We start from the raw sequence: 19,664 nt of genomic DNA, 5'->3' as shown, positions 1-19,664 counted from the left end.
AGGGTGAGAAAAAAAAGGTTTGTGAGTGTTCACTGATTGTGTCGAGAAAAAGGAAGGCATAGTCTGTAAGCAAACAGGTCAGCCGCCCAAAGGAGGGGGTTAACTGATCTCTAATCTCCATGGTATTGTCCTTCTGCTCTGCTGATTTCCTGATTTCCTGCTTGCTGTTGGCTTGCGTAAAGCCCCACAGTCCAGCCCACTCCACAGGCTCTTCTGCCTGACTGGAGGCCTATAGCTTTTCTATGTAACCAAATCGCATACAGACATGTATGAGCAGGCACGCTGGATTTCACAAGAGAAATTACTTGTTGCATTTCCAATTCTCACGCCTCCAGCATGTTATCTTTGCCTTGGAATGAAATGGCAGTACATTACTGTAAACTGTCACAGCAGCAAACCTTTTCCTTTCCCTCTCTGTGTGTGCTTTTTTTTTTTTTTTTGGCTCTAAATGCAACAGTCGTTATTACTCTCGTCATTAAACTATTCTCTAATATTAAGTCTTGTCTTAAGAAACTAATCAACAGCCTGTGTTTTAAAGAGGATATATTAAAATCACCAGCACACCGTAAAATATCAAATATTCCCAATCTGTTCCAGCTGAAAGGAGGAGAAGACTTTGTTTGGTTCTTTCAACTTGAATATGCAGGGAGAGAAGAACAAATTGTATTTTTCTCCGATAAACAATCCTGCCTGATCCCGACCAGACGCAATTAGTCACGCAAATGAAATTTTCATAACATTTGCCTCGGTCTGAACCAGAACATTTTTGAACATTTCTCTTCTTAGAAACTCCTCCTTCTCCCACCTACAACCAACAAACTGCGTTCATGCTAGAAGATGATCAGGACAAGGAGCTAATGTTATCTGCGGTATTTTGAAATGACCCCACAATAACTGCTGTCTGACCAAGGTTGGGCTGGCTCTGTTAGTTGTGCTCTCATGCTATGTAGCCTCTGGGTTGATGCGTTTGGCCAGAACTGGATTTCTGTATAAGCGTCTTTTCTAAGGCCTGACCATAGTGGGCAGTGTGGTTTGATGGAGCTATGCTGGGCCTGAAATCTGGGATGCTGCATGTTTTTGTTGTTGCAGAAGAAAAACTGTTTCCAGATATTGCTTTGACTGGAGGTAGAAGACCAAACTGAGGCTTTAGCGGATAATACTGTAGCCCTTTGTTGTGTGTTCTGCAGCTTCCGCTGTGTTAAGGCCCTTAGACAGCCAGCACTTAAGCCAGATTTACTGCGTGCATCATCTGATTGTTTTTTTATTTACAAAAAAAAAAAAAAAGATGATAAATGTAAGAAATTTCAGCTTATAAATTATCCACGAATTACCCAGATTCTGAAAAGCACAAAACTACAGTCCTCGTCAGTTCTGGTGAGAACTTGAACATCCTAACTGCTGTTGTCATCGTCTCCAAAATCTTAGTCAACGAGCTTTTTGGAGACACTCCAACAGAAACTTGCCACTGTAAAAGGAAGTTCAGACACGCAGTGGATGTATGACAGGGCTGTGACACCAAAATCCAGATGGTACATTACTAAATACGTAGCGCAGACTCACCAGACTCATCAACACATGACAGACCAAACAGTAGCGTCTAATCAACACGGTTAGGTCACACAAGGAGGAGGTGCCAAATCTGGATAACTGCAAAAGTATTTGATGAGGTAAGAAAACAGACAAGTCTCTTACATTTTTCCACAGAGATGTGTTGTGATGCCTCAGGACACCTTTATAAATGAGCTGAGGGCTTTGTCCTACATGGGATATAAAGGGTTACGTCAGTATATTCACTACAGTCAGTCACCTGCAGGAGATGGTGGTCTTCATGCCCTTAGTTTAGAAAAATGTACATCGTCACTGGTCCCAAAACTAATTTATGTGCTGCTGCAGCAAAGTTTATTTTAGCCATCCTAAAAAAAGAGTCTCGTATTAGTTTAAGTGAACGTTATTTGTTTAATTGCTTTACTAAATCATCAAAACGCGTTAGTTTGTATGCAGCCGCTTAAACTGATTTACACAAGAAGGTTACAGGATGAAGGCAGGAGCAAAGCAGGTCTAATCTGTTTTTATTAAAGAAGTGTGGTGGCTCTAAAGAGAGCATTATAATGGCTTCAGTTCCCTACAAGTGTATATAATTACATTTTTTATTCAGATTGTTGTTTTTACATTTTTTAGGAATATGTTTTGCTGTCAGCGGTACAATAAGTTCAACATTTTTCCCTTTCCAGATACTAAGTTAAACTCTGTTATATTGGTTAAAAAATAAAATGTGTTACATGTGGTTGGTTATTTACTGAGAAAACTCATCCGTCCGTTAATATTTGAGTGTCTTTGGTTTGAAAGCAGAGTCTGACTGATCCTGGATTTTGGGGGCTGATGCCAATACTTACAGAGTAGAATGTACAGGTTTTAGGGAACTGTTGATCGACCTGCTTTTTTGACTTGGAGGCATTTTTGCCTGTTCCTCTTTTCAGGACAGTTTAAACTCTGAGATTAAGGCCTGGACTTTGACCAAAACATGAACTCTTTTTCTTCTTTAACATTCATCAGTGGAACAACTTGTCTGCTCGGGGTTGCTGTGCTGCACATTCTGCTCAGATTCCATTCACAGACACGATGTCCTGATGCTCATGAATTCACTGGTATGACTCAGAATTCTTTATTATTATTTTTTATTGATGATGGCAGGTCACACTGGCCCAGAGAATAATACTGCCACCACCACACCTGATTCAGTCGTTTGACTGAAAACTCTGGGTTCACACACCCGTGCCTCATACTGGTATTGGATCGTATTCCAGAATAAGAAATGACCAAATTTGGTATTTTTGTCTCACTTCCTTATCTACTTGTAGGATTAATGTGAAAATAGGACAATGCTTTAGGTTATGTTTATGCCGGAATATGACGAAATCAAAATGTTTCAAACTTTGAAATATGGTGTTACAGGATTGACTTTTTCCAGTGGATGTGGTCGGTCAGTAAAGGGTGCAAAGGGGATTGTTTTCTGCTCTTACTTAGTAAAATGAATGCATCGTAAATGCATTTCTTTGGCTTTGTTAGTTCTACACATTTACATCCTCCAGAGAAGGAGCAATGTTGATATTAAAGCACGTACATATAAGCAGACATTTCAAATTCTTTTGCTAGGAACCTTGACTTTATTCTATTACTCGCTTTGCTCGGAGCCAAACTTTTTTTTTTGACAAATCTAAGCTTCAGACTGTATTCCTACCAATTCCTTTGCCTCTTTTGTTTTAACAAGAAATCTGTTGCAATCAGTGGGCTTTTCCAGGAAGGCGAGTATGTGAAAGACATAATTTTGCTTTTACAAAAATATATTGTTGGATATTAGAGAGGCCAAACCCTGACATTTCCCTTTTTCTAGGATCCTGAAGCCCATCCATCATAAAGAGAAATGCCAGGGCACCGGGAGTTCAGGCCTTTGCTGCCGTTTAGTCTCTTCAGTGTTTATTTCTTTTACTTTTACAGATCTTAATCTCAGCCTCCACCCAACAGACATCTATTCTGTTGAATACAGTCACCACCTACAACACCGTGCTCTTTATATCGGGTCTGTGAATGCCGTATGAAACTATTGATTCTTAGATTTGATTTGGGATGGAGTGTAATATATGGCTCCTCATTTCTCATGCAGCCTGGCTGTTGGACGTATTTTATTTTTTTACTTAATCCCATTTTTGTTTCAAGTTTGATTCTGCAATATTCCAATGACCTATCTGACTTCTGTGGTTGTCGTTAGTTTTTTTTTTTTAATGGATTCTGCTGCCTTTGGAGTTTCACTCAGACACCAGATGTGTACAGGACATGTGTTTGCGTAAAGGGTTAAATGCAGGAAGTAGATTTCAGCCCTAGTCTCTGTGAAGTGTTTGTTCTTCCCCAACAATAACAATGTAATAGACCAAACCTTCAGGGTTTTACAGTATGTCTCGTAATGAATGATGATTAATCCTACTCCATTAACGAAAGTTATGTCTGTGCAGGAATTTCACCTTTGCTCCAGCAGCCCATGTGTAGTACCCCTGGCAGTTTGTTTAAGTTAGCAGGAGGGCTCTGGCATCCTCACTTATTCACTCACTCACATAAAAGTGATCTCTAAACAATTATCTGCCTCTCGTAAATCACATAATCAATCGAGTTTAGTGACACAAAGAAACACGCACCAAGCCACCACACACATTGCAGACAAATAGTGCCTTGATTAACTTCACCGCAGTGCATTAGCGGCAGAAATGTTGTCCTGAACCACAGAGCAGACTTGTTGGGAAAAAACCCATTCTTTTCTTGGAACTCTGTCCAGTTACCTCTTGGCACAGTTGCCATCTACTTAAAGATATTAGAAGGCTGATGGTGTTAACGAGTAATCCATTTATCAAATACAATTTTGTAACCTGTCAGGCTACATTACTAAGTGTGGATGGCAACCATTTTTAACTAGAAATGCTTTTTCAAGATACAGTCTCATTGTACTCATGTCCAAACTTGTTGTATTTAGCACATACATACACTTCCTCACTCACTTGTACTCACACATTCAAAAGAGGTGGTGTAATACGAAGCTGACATGACAGCTTGTGCTGTGGGAACAATGGGGCCACCTGCACTCAGACATGATTCCTGCTGTGTATGGGAAGACACGTCAGTGTGTGTGTTAACACTGACGCACAGAGCTGGTGCTAATCAGAACTGGCCCGGGATCAGACTGGGTTTTGCTGTGTGGAAGTCTAGCCATGTGCTGATGTCACATAAGTAAGCCTCAGCTTGTTTGTATGTATGCATTTGTGTGTGTGTTTTCAGATCATTCTATATCTGTGACAGCCTTCCTCTCTGGAATTTGGGCGGGGGGGTGGTTGTTGTTGTTTTTTTTTTTTAGTTCTGTGGTTTCCTACTCACCCTGGGCCCCAGCATTACACCTCCAAACACACAGACACGCACGTGGATCTGCACAAACCCATGTGTTTAGTTACAGACTCATTGGCTAAACATGTACGTTGTAAGTTAACTCTCCAGGGAAGAAAACATCCCCTATCCCAAGAAGAAATGAGTCACACTGCCAATAAAGCACCTGTTAATGCTCTGAATTCCCCGTCATCAAATGCATGGTACAGTCTTAAGGCGATCACACCCTGGGTCAGACAACTTCTGACTCTTGGTTTTTAGCTGTACTTAGTGTTGTGACCAGTAGAGGGCATGGCAGAGCGAGGGATTTATATTTGCTGTAGAGAGGGGAACATTTCCCCCATTGCTTGTCTACTTGCTTTTGTTTTATTTAATTTGAAGATGCAGGAGTCGTTTATTTACCTAATGGCGTTTGCGTGATATTTCATAGTTGCGTGTCAGACGAGGGCTTGAGCTCACATTGTTGGAATGATAATAGCAGCTTTCCTCAATCCAAGGGTGGAGTGGGGGGCAACTTCCTTTCACAGACCCTCTCCTCCTTTCGTCCTCCACACTTCACCCTCTTTCTCTCAGCACATGGATAGTGGAGTCCCTGTGATGTTTTCCAGATGCCTCAGCATTGACAAAAACGTACCTCTTCTCTTCAGATTGTTCTCATTCCCTCTTGTCCAGTTTTGAAAGCACACACTCACTCTCTCCTGCAGCTCACTGTCTTGTTAAAGAGACACTTTCTTGGCTCAGAAAGCTTCCTCGATATAATCCTAGAAACAATAGCTTTCTGTGAGGACACGTGGCCATCCTTCCTCTTCAAAATGGGATTTTAGTATCTGTGAATGCTCGTGTGTGTCAAATGCATGCGACCATTCAGTGTTTTATTGCTTCTTAAGAGTCCTGTGTGTGGCATTTGCCACCACACATTTCATGGACTGTGTGTACACGACATCTGGCCTGTGTTCCACCCTGTTTGATTAGCCATTAACCAGTGATTGCCCTCTCTCATTCCACCCACAGACAGAGAATCTATTGCTGTCGTCATCCAAGCTGCAACCCTTCAAAGAAATTCCATAAACACAGTGATAGGCCGGGCATCTGCCAGGTCTAATTCAAGCCCATATTTTGGGGTTTAATGACCTCAGGCAGCGGAATTACCCTGTCACAGTTTCTCTGTGGGCTGCTGTCTCATGCACATTCACCCTCTCCTCATACTAATGGTAACTAGGCGGAGAGCATTTGTCTGAATTTTCCCCTTCTCTGCACCAACATCCCTGGTTGTGAAAGCATACATCAGGCATTGACTGCACTTCTTTCTCTCTGCATTACTTTGAGTCACTGTTGTTTTCAAAGCAACACTTGACAAGTGTGTGAGCCTTAAAACTATGTGCTTCAAACTCATTTAAGTACATCAACCATGGTGGCCTGGGCCTGAGATGCTACACTTTGGTTTCCTGCCCGGCATGACACCATTTTGCTTTATGGTAACACGAAATGCTCCAGTGTCAAAATTAAAGACACTTGCCATAATGAATAAAGTTTAGGAAGAAAAAAATAGAATGCGATCGTGATAATTTCTCCCTCTGCTCTGTGAATCAGAGGAGATTGAAGCTGTGGTTGATTCCTGTCATAAAGCTAAGGTAATTAGATTAATGTAAATTAAATAATTAAATAAAAAAATACTTTATTTATGCCAAAGAGAAATTCTAGAATATTATATAATATTTTTTCGTATCATATAATATTATATATAATAATATACAGTAATTATACAATACCATATACTCCAGACGTTTATTTTAGGAAAATACACGTTACCTCCCAGATTTTGAAATGAGGTTCTAAGCTCATCATTATCAGTTTTGAGTTTCAAATTGCACACCAAAATCTGCAGTCTTTCAAAATGTTCTCTGCTCTCTAATAATATTTTGCACTATGATAGATACAATACATTGCACGTGTTAATTTCACACACATTCTACATTTGAAACCTTCAACAGTGTAAATGAGGAAAAGGAAACTGTTTCTACCGATAAACTTGAACAGTTTATTTTTCTGTTTTGTCTTTTTGTGATGATGTAGCATTACCTTATCGTGGCTTCTGGAGATTTGTTTTTTGCTAGCCTCTAAAACTTTACAAAGAATTCACATAACTGCATACGAACAGGGTTCAGATGGAGGTTTGTTTTTATGACAAGGCAGTAACGGGTGTAGCATGCACATCAGTGTTAACCCAAGCTGCTTTCTCTCATCTATATATATAATTTTAATGTGATATACTGTATTTTCACTACTTTTTTAATAACCTTTCCTTCGCTGACTAGTTTGACATTGCATATTTTTCCTGTAGGGTTCCCTGTCTAATGAGCGCGACTACGAGAGCATAGTGATGATGAGGATGAGGCAGGCTGCTGAGCGTCAGAAACTCATAGAACAAATGCAGAGAGAGGACGAGGAGGACGCAGCTGGGTCGTAGCACCAGAGGAGCATCTCTGTAGCATCATGTGACTATTAGACAATTACCTGTTGTGAGCTTTAGTTTCATAAAGCCTCTAATATGTTTTTGTTATCATTTTCTTGAATGTGATGTGCTGTGGCAAAAATAAAACTTTTTTTAAAAAACATATCACATTAGTCTGTTTTGATTATTGTTATTGTCATTTCCTCTTTTTCTCTTTGTTGAGAATGTAGAATAACTAATCAAGCTGCAGAGTTTACAGAAGTGAGGGCTCCTGCAGGGTTATGCTACATGATCTCTAAGCTGGGAAGCCTGATGCACAAGATACGGTGATGAATTTGGTTTCAAATATAAGATACTCACTTTAGTAAATCATTTAAGATGACCGCAATACAACTAATCCTCCATAAACATGTCGTTAATGTTAATTAACAACAGTTTAATTAATGTTAATGTTCGATCCAGCTTCACATAAATATTGCAGAGTGTTTTAGTCTGTATTCATTGTGTTTTAAGGGCCAGAGACACTAGTACAATGTAACTTACAATGTATTTTTTTATCAATGACCCATTTTCTGTCTTAATCTGCCAAGTCACAACCTTGATACTCTGACCAAACGAGTTCTAATGTAACAATCATTCTTTTCTGTTGCCTGCTTACTCATTCAGAAACTCTGTGAAATGAGAAAGTAATCCAAACCACAGACCCTGCGATGTGAAAATTATTTCTACCTCATGTTAAAGCAGTAATCAGGCTACGATTGGAACACTAGGTAAGCTATTATTGGATTCTTGTGGCCTCGTGTGATGAAAAGTGAACATACTCTGGAGGCCATTACAGATCTGGCGATTTAGATTATTGTTCCCTGGGCTCTGAGTACAATATGTGTTAAAGCTCTACTTTGGGCTCAGGAGGCCCTATGAACTGCTCAGTTAAAATGCAATACAGTGCTTTTCATTGAGTTCTGAGCTTTCATTTTGAGGTAGATATGATACCTGAAATTTTTGATGTAATCTCCGCAAAGCATTTATTTTATAATACTGCTTGAACTAATGCAGATCATGTGTTCAAAACCAGCCAAAAAGGATTGCAACATAAATCTGAGATTTGAGAACATTTTAAACGGTGGATTTTGAAACCTTGGTCTTCAAAAACAATCACCACAGGGGAGCAGGGTTTTTCCAGATGAAGTTTATGGTTCTACTGCTATTTAATACTGATTTATTAAATGTCTTTTTATTCAATTTATTCACGTCTTTTTCCGGCCTACCTGGTGTACCACAAAATACAAAGCTCTCCTTCAGTTCTCTTGTCTGTTGATTTCAACTGGCCACTTTTATTCTAACTGAAAAATTACCATTGAAAAAACAACCAGCCAACAAGTACCAGATGAGCATTTGACAATTTTGAGCTTACTGCTAATAATGTGCAGGATGGTCACAATAACACAGCTGCCTTTACGTGTATAAAATTTAAACAATTAGCTCAGTTCTAAGCATAAACATGGAAGAAAACGTAATAGCACTGTTGCACTTTTCGCATATGAGTTCTGCCTTATAAGTGAAAAAGAAAAAAAAGTCTCTGTTCCTCCTTTTTAATTCACACAAACCACACAGAGGTGGCTCAGCACCGCATTGATTCACGCAGCAAACCAGCTTTGTTGAATCAGCTGTAGAAGGTTTAAGCTACAACATAACCTTCATCCACAATGTTCGCAAAACCAGGTTTTTGATTACCAGTCGAGGAAAAAAAAATTGCAAGTTCCATCAAGCTTTCAGTTCTTCACAGCCCAGAAAGTTGTCTGCAGTGAAGAAAAGCAACTCCAATTTTTACTCCTGTTTTGGCTTTTTGTTGTCATTTCATCTGACTTGACAAAGGTAATGTTTACTTGCCAAGTGTTTTCCCTACTCTTAAAGCCCCTTGAAAAGAGCTATTTTAGAGGACAAAAAACATAATTTTATCTTATGACCAAACCTAAACAAATGGCACAAAACATAGCTTTATTTTGAGGAGAAAGGTTGACTGTCCTACATTGATATATGTACATTAATCTCAGATAGGAGAAAAGCCAATAGAGTTGACTAGATATCAACATTTTTTCATGCATAATCCTTATTTTGGCATTATCTACAGATATGTATCATATTACCTAAACACCTACACATTATAGGCAATATGATTGTTACTTTTCTTGAACCAAATTTGTTGGGAGGATTAAGAATAATGGAAAAATTACAAGATATCGGCAGTCACTGCTCACAAACATTTCCTTCTAATCAACAAATGAATTATAAACATCACAAGCTGCAGTTGGATGGGAGGTGACGTTATAGTGACAGGCAGAGGTGACTTTGTGGACTCTTCAGGCAAACAGTGGAGAAAACAAGTTGCTTTCAGAGTAAACCCACAGGACACCCACAGGCCTTTTACTATTATTCTCACCTGATTCGCTGCAAGAAGGCTTTTTTTTTTCCTTTGCAAAAAAAAGAACTGTCGCATTCATCTCCATTATCTTAGGAGTCCGTCATTTCTGAGAGACGTGCATGAGCCTCTAGTTTACCATGTTTTTTGTTTTCGGAAGAAGTAAAATCAACATTTTCAACAATCGTGTGTGAGCGTTCACCTCAGTGTTTCCATCCAAATTCTATGACCCCACCCTTCATCTTGCTGGATTATGTCACGGGACATGAACCAGTTTAAATTGAACAACATGCTTTGAAATATGTTGTTCCAAACTGTTTCACAATAATCTTATGTAACATCTTTGGAAGACTCTGCAGACATGACTTATTTATGCTCTCTGAAGCGGCACACTACTGTTCTTTGACCCACATTAAGTCGGACTGAAGTGTCAGACTGTTGTGGTGACCACGAGTTTTGTGACAAGGTCTTCTGCCTGTGAAACACCTATCCCTCCAAAAAGTTGTTTTTTTCTTAACACTATGCTATAATGTTGTGTCTGTATTTGCATTGTGTTGCTACCCTTTCTCCTGTCATTGTGTTATTTAATCCAGTCCAGTCATCCATTCCCCTGCTACTTCTGTGCTGCCTCTCCGTGGCTCTGTTACACAATGTCCAGCTGTGGAGCAGAACAGAGCGGTGTGGTGGGAGACATCTGCTCTTCTCCTCCTGCAAAATCCCCTCATCTCATGGTTTTGTTTATGTGTATCCTTTTCCAATATCCCAGCAATGTGAAAAAAAGCCCAGGAACACACAAACTCTGTCCAAATGACAGCAGAGGAAATACAATTACAGGAAACACATTCACCACCAACCCTGCCCTAAGCCCACAGTGGCTTGTGCTGCATGCAAACCAGCTTTGGAGGATGAGCCTGTTGTCACATCATCCACAGCAGACTGTTGGATTCTTCATATGATCATGTTGGTGTATGCAAACTGTATTGAAATCTCTGCAGTTTTAGAATTTGGAAGCCCCAGCTTCATTTGATCTTTAGTGCGGAGGTAAAAGATAAAGTCATGTGTGAGGCAGCAGGTCTGGTAAGAGTTTGGCTGTGAGCTGGCTGGCAGCGTTACTGAGTTGTGGGTTAGTGATCCGGGCTGGCCTCAGACATGCACCGGCAGACCTGGGGCTGTCATGAAACCACCCAGCGTTTTTTGGCTCACAAAGACAAACTCCTGCTCTTTGTGTGCATGAGATGTTAGTGCCTCACCTTGAAGCATCCTTGTCAGGTGCCATCCAGCTGCAAAGGGCCACAGTTTTAGGAAGCAGTAGTTTATGATGTTCCACATTTGAGTGGATCATAAGATGATGCACACTGGTTCAATTTTGTCTTGTGTGCCATTTTGATCCTTTATTAACAAGGACACAAATAATCCACATTTTTACATTACTTAATCATAAACATGATGCAAAGCATCTTTACACGGTGCTCTGAGTACACACAAAGAGTTTTAACTTAGATGAGAGGCAGAACAGGTTGAGGCAATATGATGTCATATAAACAGTAAAACCACCCCACTCCCTGCACACCAGCAGTGAACAACAACAATACTGAGAAAAGGGTCTTATAAAATCTTGGGACTCTTGTTTCATTATGAAATTGTTTAACTCCCTTCTGCTCAAGGTAATCTGAAGCCTTATAAAAGGGATAATTGAAACTTTAAAAGTTAACTTCCACAGTTAAAGGACTTACTCTCATGGTAAACATTTCATACGAAGAGAATGTGAAAAAAAAATAAAGATAACAAATCTTTCCAGCATTATTTGATCATCCCTTTGAAAGCTTTTAGAGGAATTTTGAAACAGTCACCGATCACTCCAACTCTTTGTGGAGACACCACACCAGCGTCTGTCCCACACCCGTCATTGACAGCAAGCGGAAGCCAATCTTCTCCAGCTTGTCCAGCACCAGGCGAGGTGGTTCGTCCACATGGTATTCAGAACTAAAATAAGCATAAACAAAGTCATTCTGCTTTCCACAGATGTGGGGTTTCTCCGTCTTTGTGTAAACTTTGCTTGGAAAGTATAATGCTGTTAATTGTTCTGGTGCTCGTTTACTTCCTTCCACACCTTGCTCCATTTCCCAGCAGCATTTGAATCAGATTGCCAATGACAACACTTCCCTGATCTGTATTCCATCACTTTGAATGGTTTATTTGAAATCTGCAGAGCAAAAGCCTTCCTCCGTCACACTGAAATTTGTTTTCCCCTACATGTGACTTGATCTCAGCTCTGTCATCAATAAGTACATGTTAAATGCCAAAATTAAATAAACACCAGTTTTAACTGCCTCAATAGGGATATATGACCCTGTGAGAGGTTATGCACATCACATCTATGTGTAGACCTCAACATTAGAGAAAAGGCTGTGAATGTAGTTTCACAAAAGGAACTGATTCAGGATAACTTACTTTTCATCCTCAGGCATTTTGTCCAAACTTGACTATTTTTTCCACATTTCCACATCACAACCTACATTAACTGGCTGCTCCCATTTTCAGTACTCACAAATTGTTTCCCAGCACGGTCGTTTTTCTTGCTCCCAGGTAATTCATGACAGTTGGATCAGAAAATTCATCTCCCACATTTGTAGGACCATTCTCCTGAAATGCAATAGTTAAGCACATTATATAAAGCTCATAGTTTGCTTTAGATTTATTAGGAGGTCATTCATTTTTGTAAAACAGTTGACACTGCCGGTCGTTTTTTGCAGCTCTGCCTTCATGTACAGGCTACACCTGCAGCCCTCAGACAGGTGCGGATCATAATCTGTGGACGGACTAAAAATAGATGATCCATAGATGATCCAGTTTTTAGAGGCTAAAGAATTAAGCTGCTGGAGTCATACAAATGAACCTGCGCATCAAGACAGGTTGAGAAACAGGCAACATGTGTTTTTTAATTAAGGCAATACTGAATATCATAGGCGATTTCATAACTGTAATTTCCAACTTCCAGCCTTATATTAAAAATAATCTCTGTTGCACAGCCAAATGAATACATCCCAGAATGTGCAACATGAACGCGCCTTCCCCTGAAAGCATAACACGAGTCATTTACGTATGCAAAATACACACCAGACGGATCTGCGTACTGATGAACATGTAAGGCATCCCTGCTCCCTGTCTTCGGACCTTTGAACTCCCCTGGGAATGACTGAAGAAGTCTCTCCACAGACTGGACAACCCTCCGCAATTTGCGCTCCTGCTTTCAGCTCTTTGCGGAATGCGGAAACACCCACCGCGACGGACCAATCACAACTTCTCCCTCAGCATCTGACAACTGTGCCTGCTCTGCAGTCTGAGTCTCTTGCTCAATACGACCACGAGTTTGTTGACATGAGAAATGTTGGCCAATATGCATGTACCAGAGGAAACGTTTTTTTTTTTATATGGCAGTTTATCATTCAGTTTAATTAAGTTGTCTATTATCCCTCCCTCAATACAAAAGCCCACTGTAAATTCTCACTACTCTGCAGCTCACAAAAAGTAGATATACTTGCAATTACACAAGTTTATTACATCCGATTATCGCCACTTGTACTATGCATTTTCTTTACTAATGTGGCCACATTCTTTTATCACTCTGTCTGCGTAAATGCAGTCTACTTATTACATTTACTAGAAGGACAAACACATGCATGCACTACCTGTGTGGAACTCTCTCCTTCCCAGAGATTTATTCATTTCCTCCTCAGCACAGTAATAATAATTCAGGATAAATCTTGTAACTCAGAGGGAAATGAAAGACGAAGACCAAAAGAAAACAACAATGGCTGAGAGTCCGATAAAATCAGTAATATGGATGTAATGTCCCATGGATGCCAGAAGAGTCCAATGAACATTCATTTAGGCCTGGCATGTCATGCTCTGTGGGAAAAGTAACTTAAAGCCTGATCACTGCTTGATATTGTGATGGCAGGCAGACATGAAGCCAGGCAAACCAGAACTCATTCAGAAATGCCCTCTCCTGCGATCAATTATGAGGATTTAATCCTTACCATGAAATGAAATGGGTTATTTTCTGAGATCTTATTACATATTGCGCAGGGATTGTGCACAGTGAACCAGTGGGAATGTTTTTTAATGTCTAATCGGTTCGTCGTGACAGTGTAACCACCACCCTGTTAAATGATCCAGAGCCTGTAATCTACAGCCTTCAGTCAGAGGGTCACAGGTGTTTGTTGAGTACCGATGAGAAGCTTGCCACCTACTGGTTTCAAAGATAATTCAGTTTGTTTTGCTTGTCTTATCACAATCCTCCACATTAGTCAAAGATTTTAACGGTCATAGTGAGAGTGAACAGAACACATTTTGTAAAGTAAAACAAATTGTATGAAATATTGTAATAATAATAGTTATTTAAATCTGATGAGTTGCACATCTAGCAAGGCAAAAAAAAAACATGGAACAAGCTAAGGATCAAAGACAAGAAAACAATTTGATAAACAAAGGCTGGAAAGCTAGTTCTTGAGGAGCCTAGACAAGGGAGAGGTCAAATGAAACCTGCATGTAGGTTAGTAAATTCTTTTTAGGAACAGGTGTGTGGCAGTGAAGAGAACAAAGACCAAAAGAAATATAAAACAGAAAATAGCGACAGAATGCACCAGAGCCATCACATGAGCAAACACAAAGTGTCCCTCAGAGTTAGCAATTGTAAATGGTCTGTACTAATATAATGCGTTTATAGTCTAGCTGACCATTCAAAATGCTTTTACACTGCATACCACATTCACATTTATATAATTTTAATTTTATTTTTAGATTGGTTGCACAATGCTTTGTTCAACACATTCATACACTGATAGAAGCATCTGTAGGCAATGTGTCTTACCCAAAGATGCTTTGACATGTGGCCTGTGGAAGCTGGGAGTTGAACCCCCGCTCTTCCGATCATTAGCCAGAGCTGTGGTGTGTCCATATTCAAGCTCTTTTAAGCTTGCGGGTGTCCTTGTTCCAGTGGTATATTTCAGTTTTCTTTAAAGGTTTTCGGTGGATAAGAGTTCATCACTGGCCAGTTTAAAACAGTCCATGTTATACTTTTCAATCATTCTTGCTGTTGGCTGTGCACTTCAGGTCAAGGCCCATGGCTCAAAGATAGCTTCTCACATTTATGCTCTAAAATATCTTGAAAATCTTATGATTTCATTATACCTTTTAAACTCCATTACTGGAGCCAGTGAATCCATCCCCTAGTATGACAGAACCTCCTCTACGCTTGGGTATTCATTCTCTTATTGCCATTGTTTTGTTGCTTGTAACCAAACTGAATCACTGCATTCTCGAACAGCACCTGGTGCTAACATCCACTTACATACACCGAGAACACATTCAGATCTGATGGCACACATCACATTTGGGGTGGTCTGGGACTTTTGTGGCCACATTCTTGTAAGTTTGGCTTCCCTGTCAATAGATCATTTACCCAGAAAGGCTGTGTTATCTATGAAAGTTTTGGTAGCATTAATCTTACCTTTGTGTTCCTTTCTTTGAATAGTTTTTTGCTGTTTTTGGCCTTCGCCCTGTTGGCTCAGTGTGCAGCATATGGTGTAGCCTGAAATCACCAGTCCAGATTGTTCCAGGTCTGCTCTCCATGCTTTTTTCCACAATCCTCACCAGCCCTCACACATTTCAGCCAATAAGTCTGACAAGGACCGATGTACAAAATTAAATCAACAAAGATTCTCACACTGTTTTCCCCTTTGGAAAACAATCCCTTGTTGAGTGACACATTTATTTCTACATTCAGCAGTCTGTCAGCCTTCAATCTGGATCATTTTCTTGTGGAATGTTTCTTTTTCGTGTTTTATCTGTCCTTGTTAACCTGAGATCTTCTGCTCTGAGAGGGAGAAAAAAATCAAACAAAAACACAGCAACACAGCAGGGTTGTCGCAGAATCCCCTAAAACAAACCAGAGAACGCTCAGACCAAGCATATTCAGACCCGAGCCATTTCCTGTGCTCCTGCAGTGTCTTCCTGCTCTGGCTCATCTGTTAGTGGTTATTAGAGACCGAGGTCACCTCTTCTGTGACCTGTGGTGACAGTGAGGCACATCCCCTGTGAGTTCACAGGAAGAAGTTTGATCTTTTGATGAGGCCTTTGCCTTAACCTTCTCAGTTAGTGTGTTTGCAGCAACACTTCCATCAAATCTATAAAAATCATAAGCATAAGCAATGGAAGAAATAAACCTCAATCTTTCAATATCAAGATCTGAAAGTGAGACATCTGTCTGTGCCATTACAAACTTTGGCTCATCTTGAGTTTGTTGGCAGCAAGTGTCACAAAAAAGTTGGGAAGTGGGCAAAAAAAAAGCTAAAATAGAAAGTGGTTCTGAAAAGAAACAGTTTAAGGAACATGGTGTAACTAATTAGATTCATTGGCAACAGATCAGTAAAATGTTTGGGTTTAAAAGAGCCCCTTAGAGAGGCAAAGTCTCTCAGAAGTGAAGCTGGGCAGAGTTTTAGAAACCTGCAAAAATTTGTGTCCACAAATTGTGGAGCAATCATGTGGTCATCAGAAGATTAGATATATTTCATCATCTAAAGTACAAAATATCATCAAAATATTCAGAGAATGTGGAAACATCTCTGTGTGTGCAAGGTGGCATGGCTGTAAATGAATACTGGATCCCTGATCTTCAGGCCGGCAGGCAGCACCGTATTTACAACAGGCATGATTCTGTCATGGAAATCATTGCACTAGCTCACAAACACTTCCAGAGATTATTGTCTGTGAACACAAATCATCATACCATCCACAAATGCAGGTTAAAGCTCTATCATGCAAATAAGAAGCTATATGTAAACATGACTCAGAAACACAGCTGTCTTCTCTGAGGCAAAATAGAACAATATTCAGTGGTCACACAAATCAAAATTTGAAATCCTCTTTGGAAATTGGAAATCATAGGTGCGGGAGAGGAGAGGGAGCATCCAGCTTGCGTCCAGTTCAAAAGCATACATATCTGATCGTATGAGGGTGCATTAGTGTCTGTGGAATTGGCAACTTGCACATCTGGAAAATCACCATCAATGCTGAGGTATATGCAAGTTTTTAGAGCAACATATGCTCCAATCCAAACCATGTCAGGTCTTGCAAATTTCAGCAAAACCGTGCCAAACCATACACTGCATCAATTACAAGAGCATGGCTTCATAGTAAAAGAGTCGTTGGACTGACCTGCCTGCAGTCTTGACCTTTTAACGTCTGAAAATATTTGGTGCTTTGAAATACACCTAAGCAGACCAAGGACTGTTGAGCAGCTGCAACCCATATCAGACAATGTATGGGACCACATTCCTCTCCCAAAGGTGCAACAACTGGTCTCCTCAGTTCCCAGAAGTTAACAGACTGTTGTTAAAAGAAGAGGGGGATGCTACACAGAGAAAAAAAAAACTGTCCCACCTTTATTTTGATGTGTTGCTGCCATAAAATTCAGGTCGAGCAAACATTTTTAAATTTTCAACGTTTGATGTTTTTTCGTGTTCTTTTGGAAATAACATTTTGGTTTGTGAGAATTGTGAATCATTGCATTCTTTTTTTATTCTGCATTTTTCTTTTCACTATTTCACCCAATGTCCCATCTTTTTTTGGACTGGCACCATTTGCTGGAAAGTGCCATACTGACTGGATCTAGTGTCTTGAAACCCTTGGAAACAAATTCCACAGCTGCATGCAGAACTAAAGTAATTTACAAATGTTTTCACAGGGAAAAGTGAAAAACATTCTGTTTCTCTTTCACAGCAACCAATTTAACGTTTCATTTAAAAAAAGAAATAAAAATCCTTGGAAAGAAACTTTATGTCTTGTAAATTCTAATTCTCAGCATGTCAGACATCCCAAACACAACATCAGGCTTCCCATGATAAATGTGTTTGACGGATTTACTTGCTGTGAATATGCGTGGGTGAAGACCTGCACAGAGAGGGTGCTCTGCTGAAGTAATCGCTTTAAATCACTGAGTGGGAGCTGAATACGAATGAATTATACAGCAGGCTGTGTGTGTATTTATGTCGGTCTGTGTTGGAGTGATTCTCCAATATAATGTTGAGAGATTTAAACTGTGGGAGAGCAAAGACAATATGCAGCACTCTAACAGATTTGATGTTAGGGTTACACAGCATATAGGTTTACATACGATTAACTCTGACAAATTGCTGTCGGACCGTACATTTCTTCCTTAGACTTTGTCCTTGTGAATTCATACTTTTGTCTGAATCTGTACGTCTGTGCAGTCTGGTTTCCCTCTGAGGAGCTTCATACTCCCCCGTCTGCAAGTAGACACACCGCAGACCTGCTTTTCTTTCTTGTCTTCCAAATTACACCGTGCAGATTGCATAAAGTGTCTCTAAGCTGCAGAGATGCAACCCAACAGCCTTAACGTGGTACTCCTCCGTGCCTCCAACACGCTCTTCACCTTACTTCACCTTGCCTCCTACATTGTCATGCTGCGCTCACTGATAGATGATACTGCTGGGTTTAGGAGTTGCACAACACATCACAGCGGTATGTAACACCATGAAACATTTCATGAGCTGTCACCAGGTTTGCGTTTTGTTGAAACACACCAGGATGTGGTTTCAGTGGTTCTGCATACTGGAAAGGCGGCTTGTTTGGGGAGACTTTCTCTCTGTGATTAAGAATAATGCCATCAAATATTTGAAATGACATGTTCTTACACACTGCGTCTTTTCTCTCGTCACCTCAGTTTGGACCTTGATTCTGTGCATGGTGAATGTCCCCGTTGGGTTACCACAAATGGGGTTGATTGGACTATTAGTAACAGGAAACAACATGATGTGAAATAAACAGCGGAGGAGAGGAAACATTTAGGAGGGTTGGAATGTAACAGCTATGAAACCTGGTTTGCTTATCTGCATTTCCTCTTCTTTCTGTGCTGCCTGCATTCTGTTGGTTGGGTCACAGTAATTAGCATTTAGTGGAATTTATTTTTAACTGAACTGACTCTGGTCCTTTAAGTGAACAGAAGAGTTATTCTCTTTTTTTCTAAGAGTGAATCATTAACTTTTTTTTTTAAAGTTTGTCCAAAAAGTTCCAGGAACAGCTGTATGAGATGAAGATCTTTTGGTATTTATTAACAAATCAATGACTATGAACTATGAAATTGAATAATCAAGTGCATCTATGCATCATTTACTTTCTCCTTAAGATGATTTATTGCAAACTTTTTGAAAACACAGCCTCAGGTCCCAGAATGGCTACCTTGGCCTTAGTCTAAATTTGAAAAACTTTTTTTTTTCTTTTTACAGCAAACATTTGAATCAGTTTTTCAATTTGCTCATCATTCATTATCTAAATCATAAATTAGTTGACTATATTGAAATAGTTTGTTGCAGAAATCTATGGACATATGGTATAATTGTTGTTATTCTAGCTGTTTTCCAACAGACATGTTACAGTTTTGTAATAAATGTTGGTTTAATGTGCAGATGTCTAGCTTCATTTTGAAGGAATTCACATCCAAACTGGAAGAAAGCTTTAGAAATGACAGCTCTCTCATATCAGGGGCTAAAATGACATTTGAGAAATTGTCATAGCTAAAAAAAAGTGTTCCTTGGTATTGCTTTGTGGGGAATATTTAGCAATCTTTAGCAAGTTAAATGCAGCTTCATTGGGTTTAGATCAGGTGACTGACTCAGGTGTTGCAGAATGTTCCTCCTTCAACCTTAAGAAACTGTTTAGTAGCTTTTGCAGCATGTTTTTTTCGTCATTGCTTATCTGTACTGTAATGAGCTGTTTGATCAGCTGCTGCATCTGAATCTGGGCAGACACTATATCCTGATACACATGCTGCTTCTGTCCTCTCATCAA

The 19,664-nt window shown here is 39.8% G+C and overlaps 2 protein-coding genes across 2 annotated transcripts in view; one reads left to right on the top strand and one right to left on the bottom strand.

Annotated features, from left to right (window-relative positions):
- Window positions 1-7,532, top strand: part of dnajc17 (DnaJ (Hsp40) homolog, subfamily C, member 17) — a 28,720-nt gene extending 21,188 nt beyond the window's left edge. Inside the window, exon 11 of the mRNA XM_072365012.1 lies at window positions 7,265-7,532. Coding sequence (XP_072221113.1) covers window positions 7,265-7,390 — 126 coding nt within the window. The 3' untranslated portion in view covers window positions 7,391-7,532. The remainder of the gene's footprint in view (window positions 1-7,264) is intronic.
- Window positions 7,533-11,158: 3,626 nt separating this feature from the next.
- gchfr (GTP cyclohydrolase I feedback regulator) lies at window positions 11,159-13,079 on the bottom strand. The gene is made up of 3 exons (XM_072366149.1): window positions 12,912-13,079; window positions 12,343-12,437; window positions 11,159-11,777 (listed from the first exon to the last, which is right to left on the bottom strand). The coding sequence occupies exons 1-3, from the start codon at window positions 12,945-12,947 to the stop codon at window positions 11,648-11,650; spliced, it is 261 nt and encodes an 86-aa protein (XP_072222250.1). The 5' UTR covers window positions 12,948-13,079; the 3' UTR covers window positions 11,159-11,647.
- Between the last annotated feature and the right edge of the window lie 6,585 nt (window positions 13,080-19,664).

Source organism: Leuresthes tenuis, unplaced genomic scaffold, assembly GCF_036924035.1.
Source record: "Leuresthes tenuis unplaced genomic scaffold, fLeuTen1.0.hap1 SCAF_15, whole genome shotgun sequence".
Classification (NCBI taxonomy): Eukaryota; Metazoa; Chordata; class Actinopteri; order Atheriniformes; family Atherinopsidae; genus Leuresthes; species Leuresthes tenuis.
Note: the sequence above shows the minus strand (reverse complement) of the source record. Positions and strands in the feature narration are given on the sequence as shown.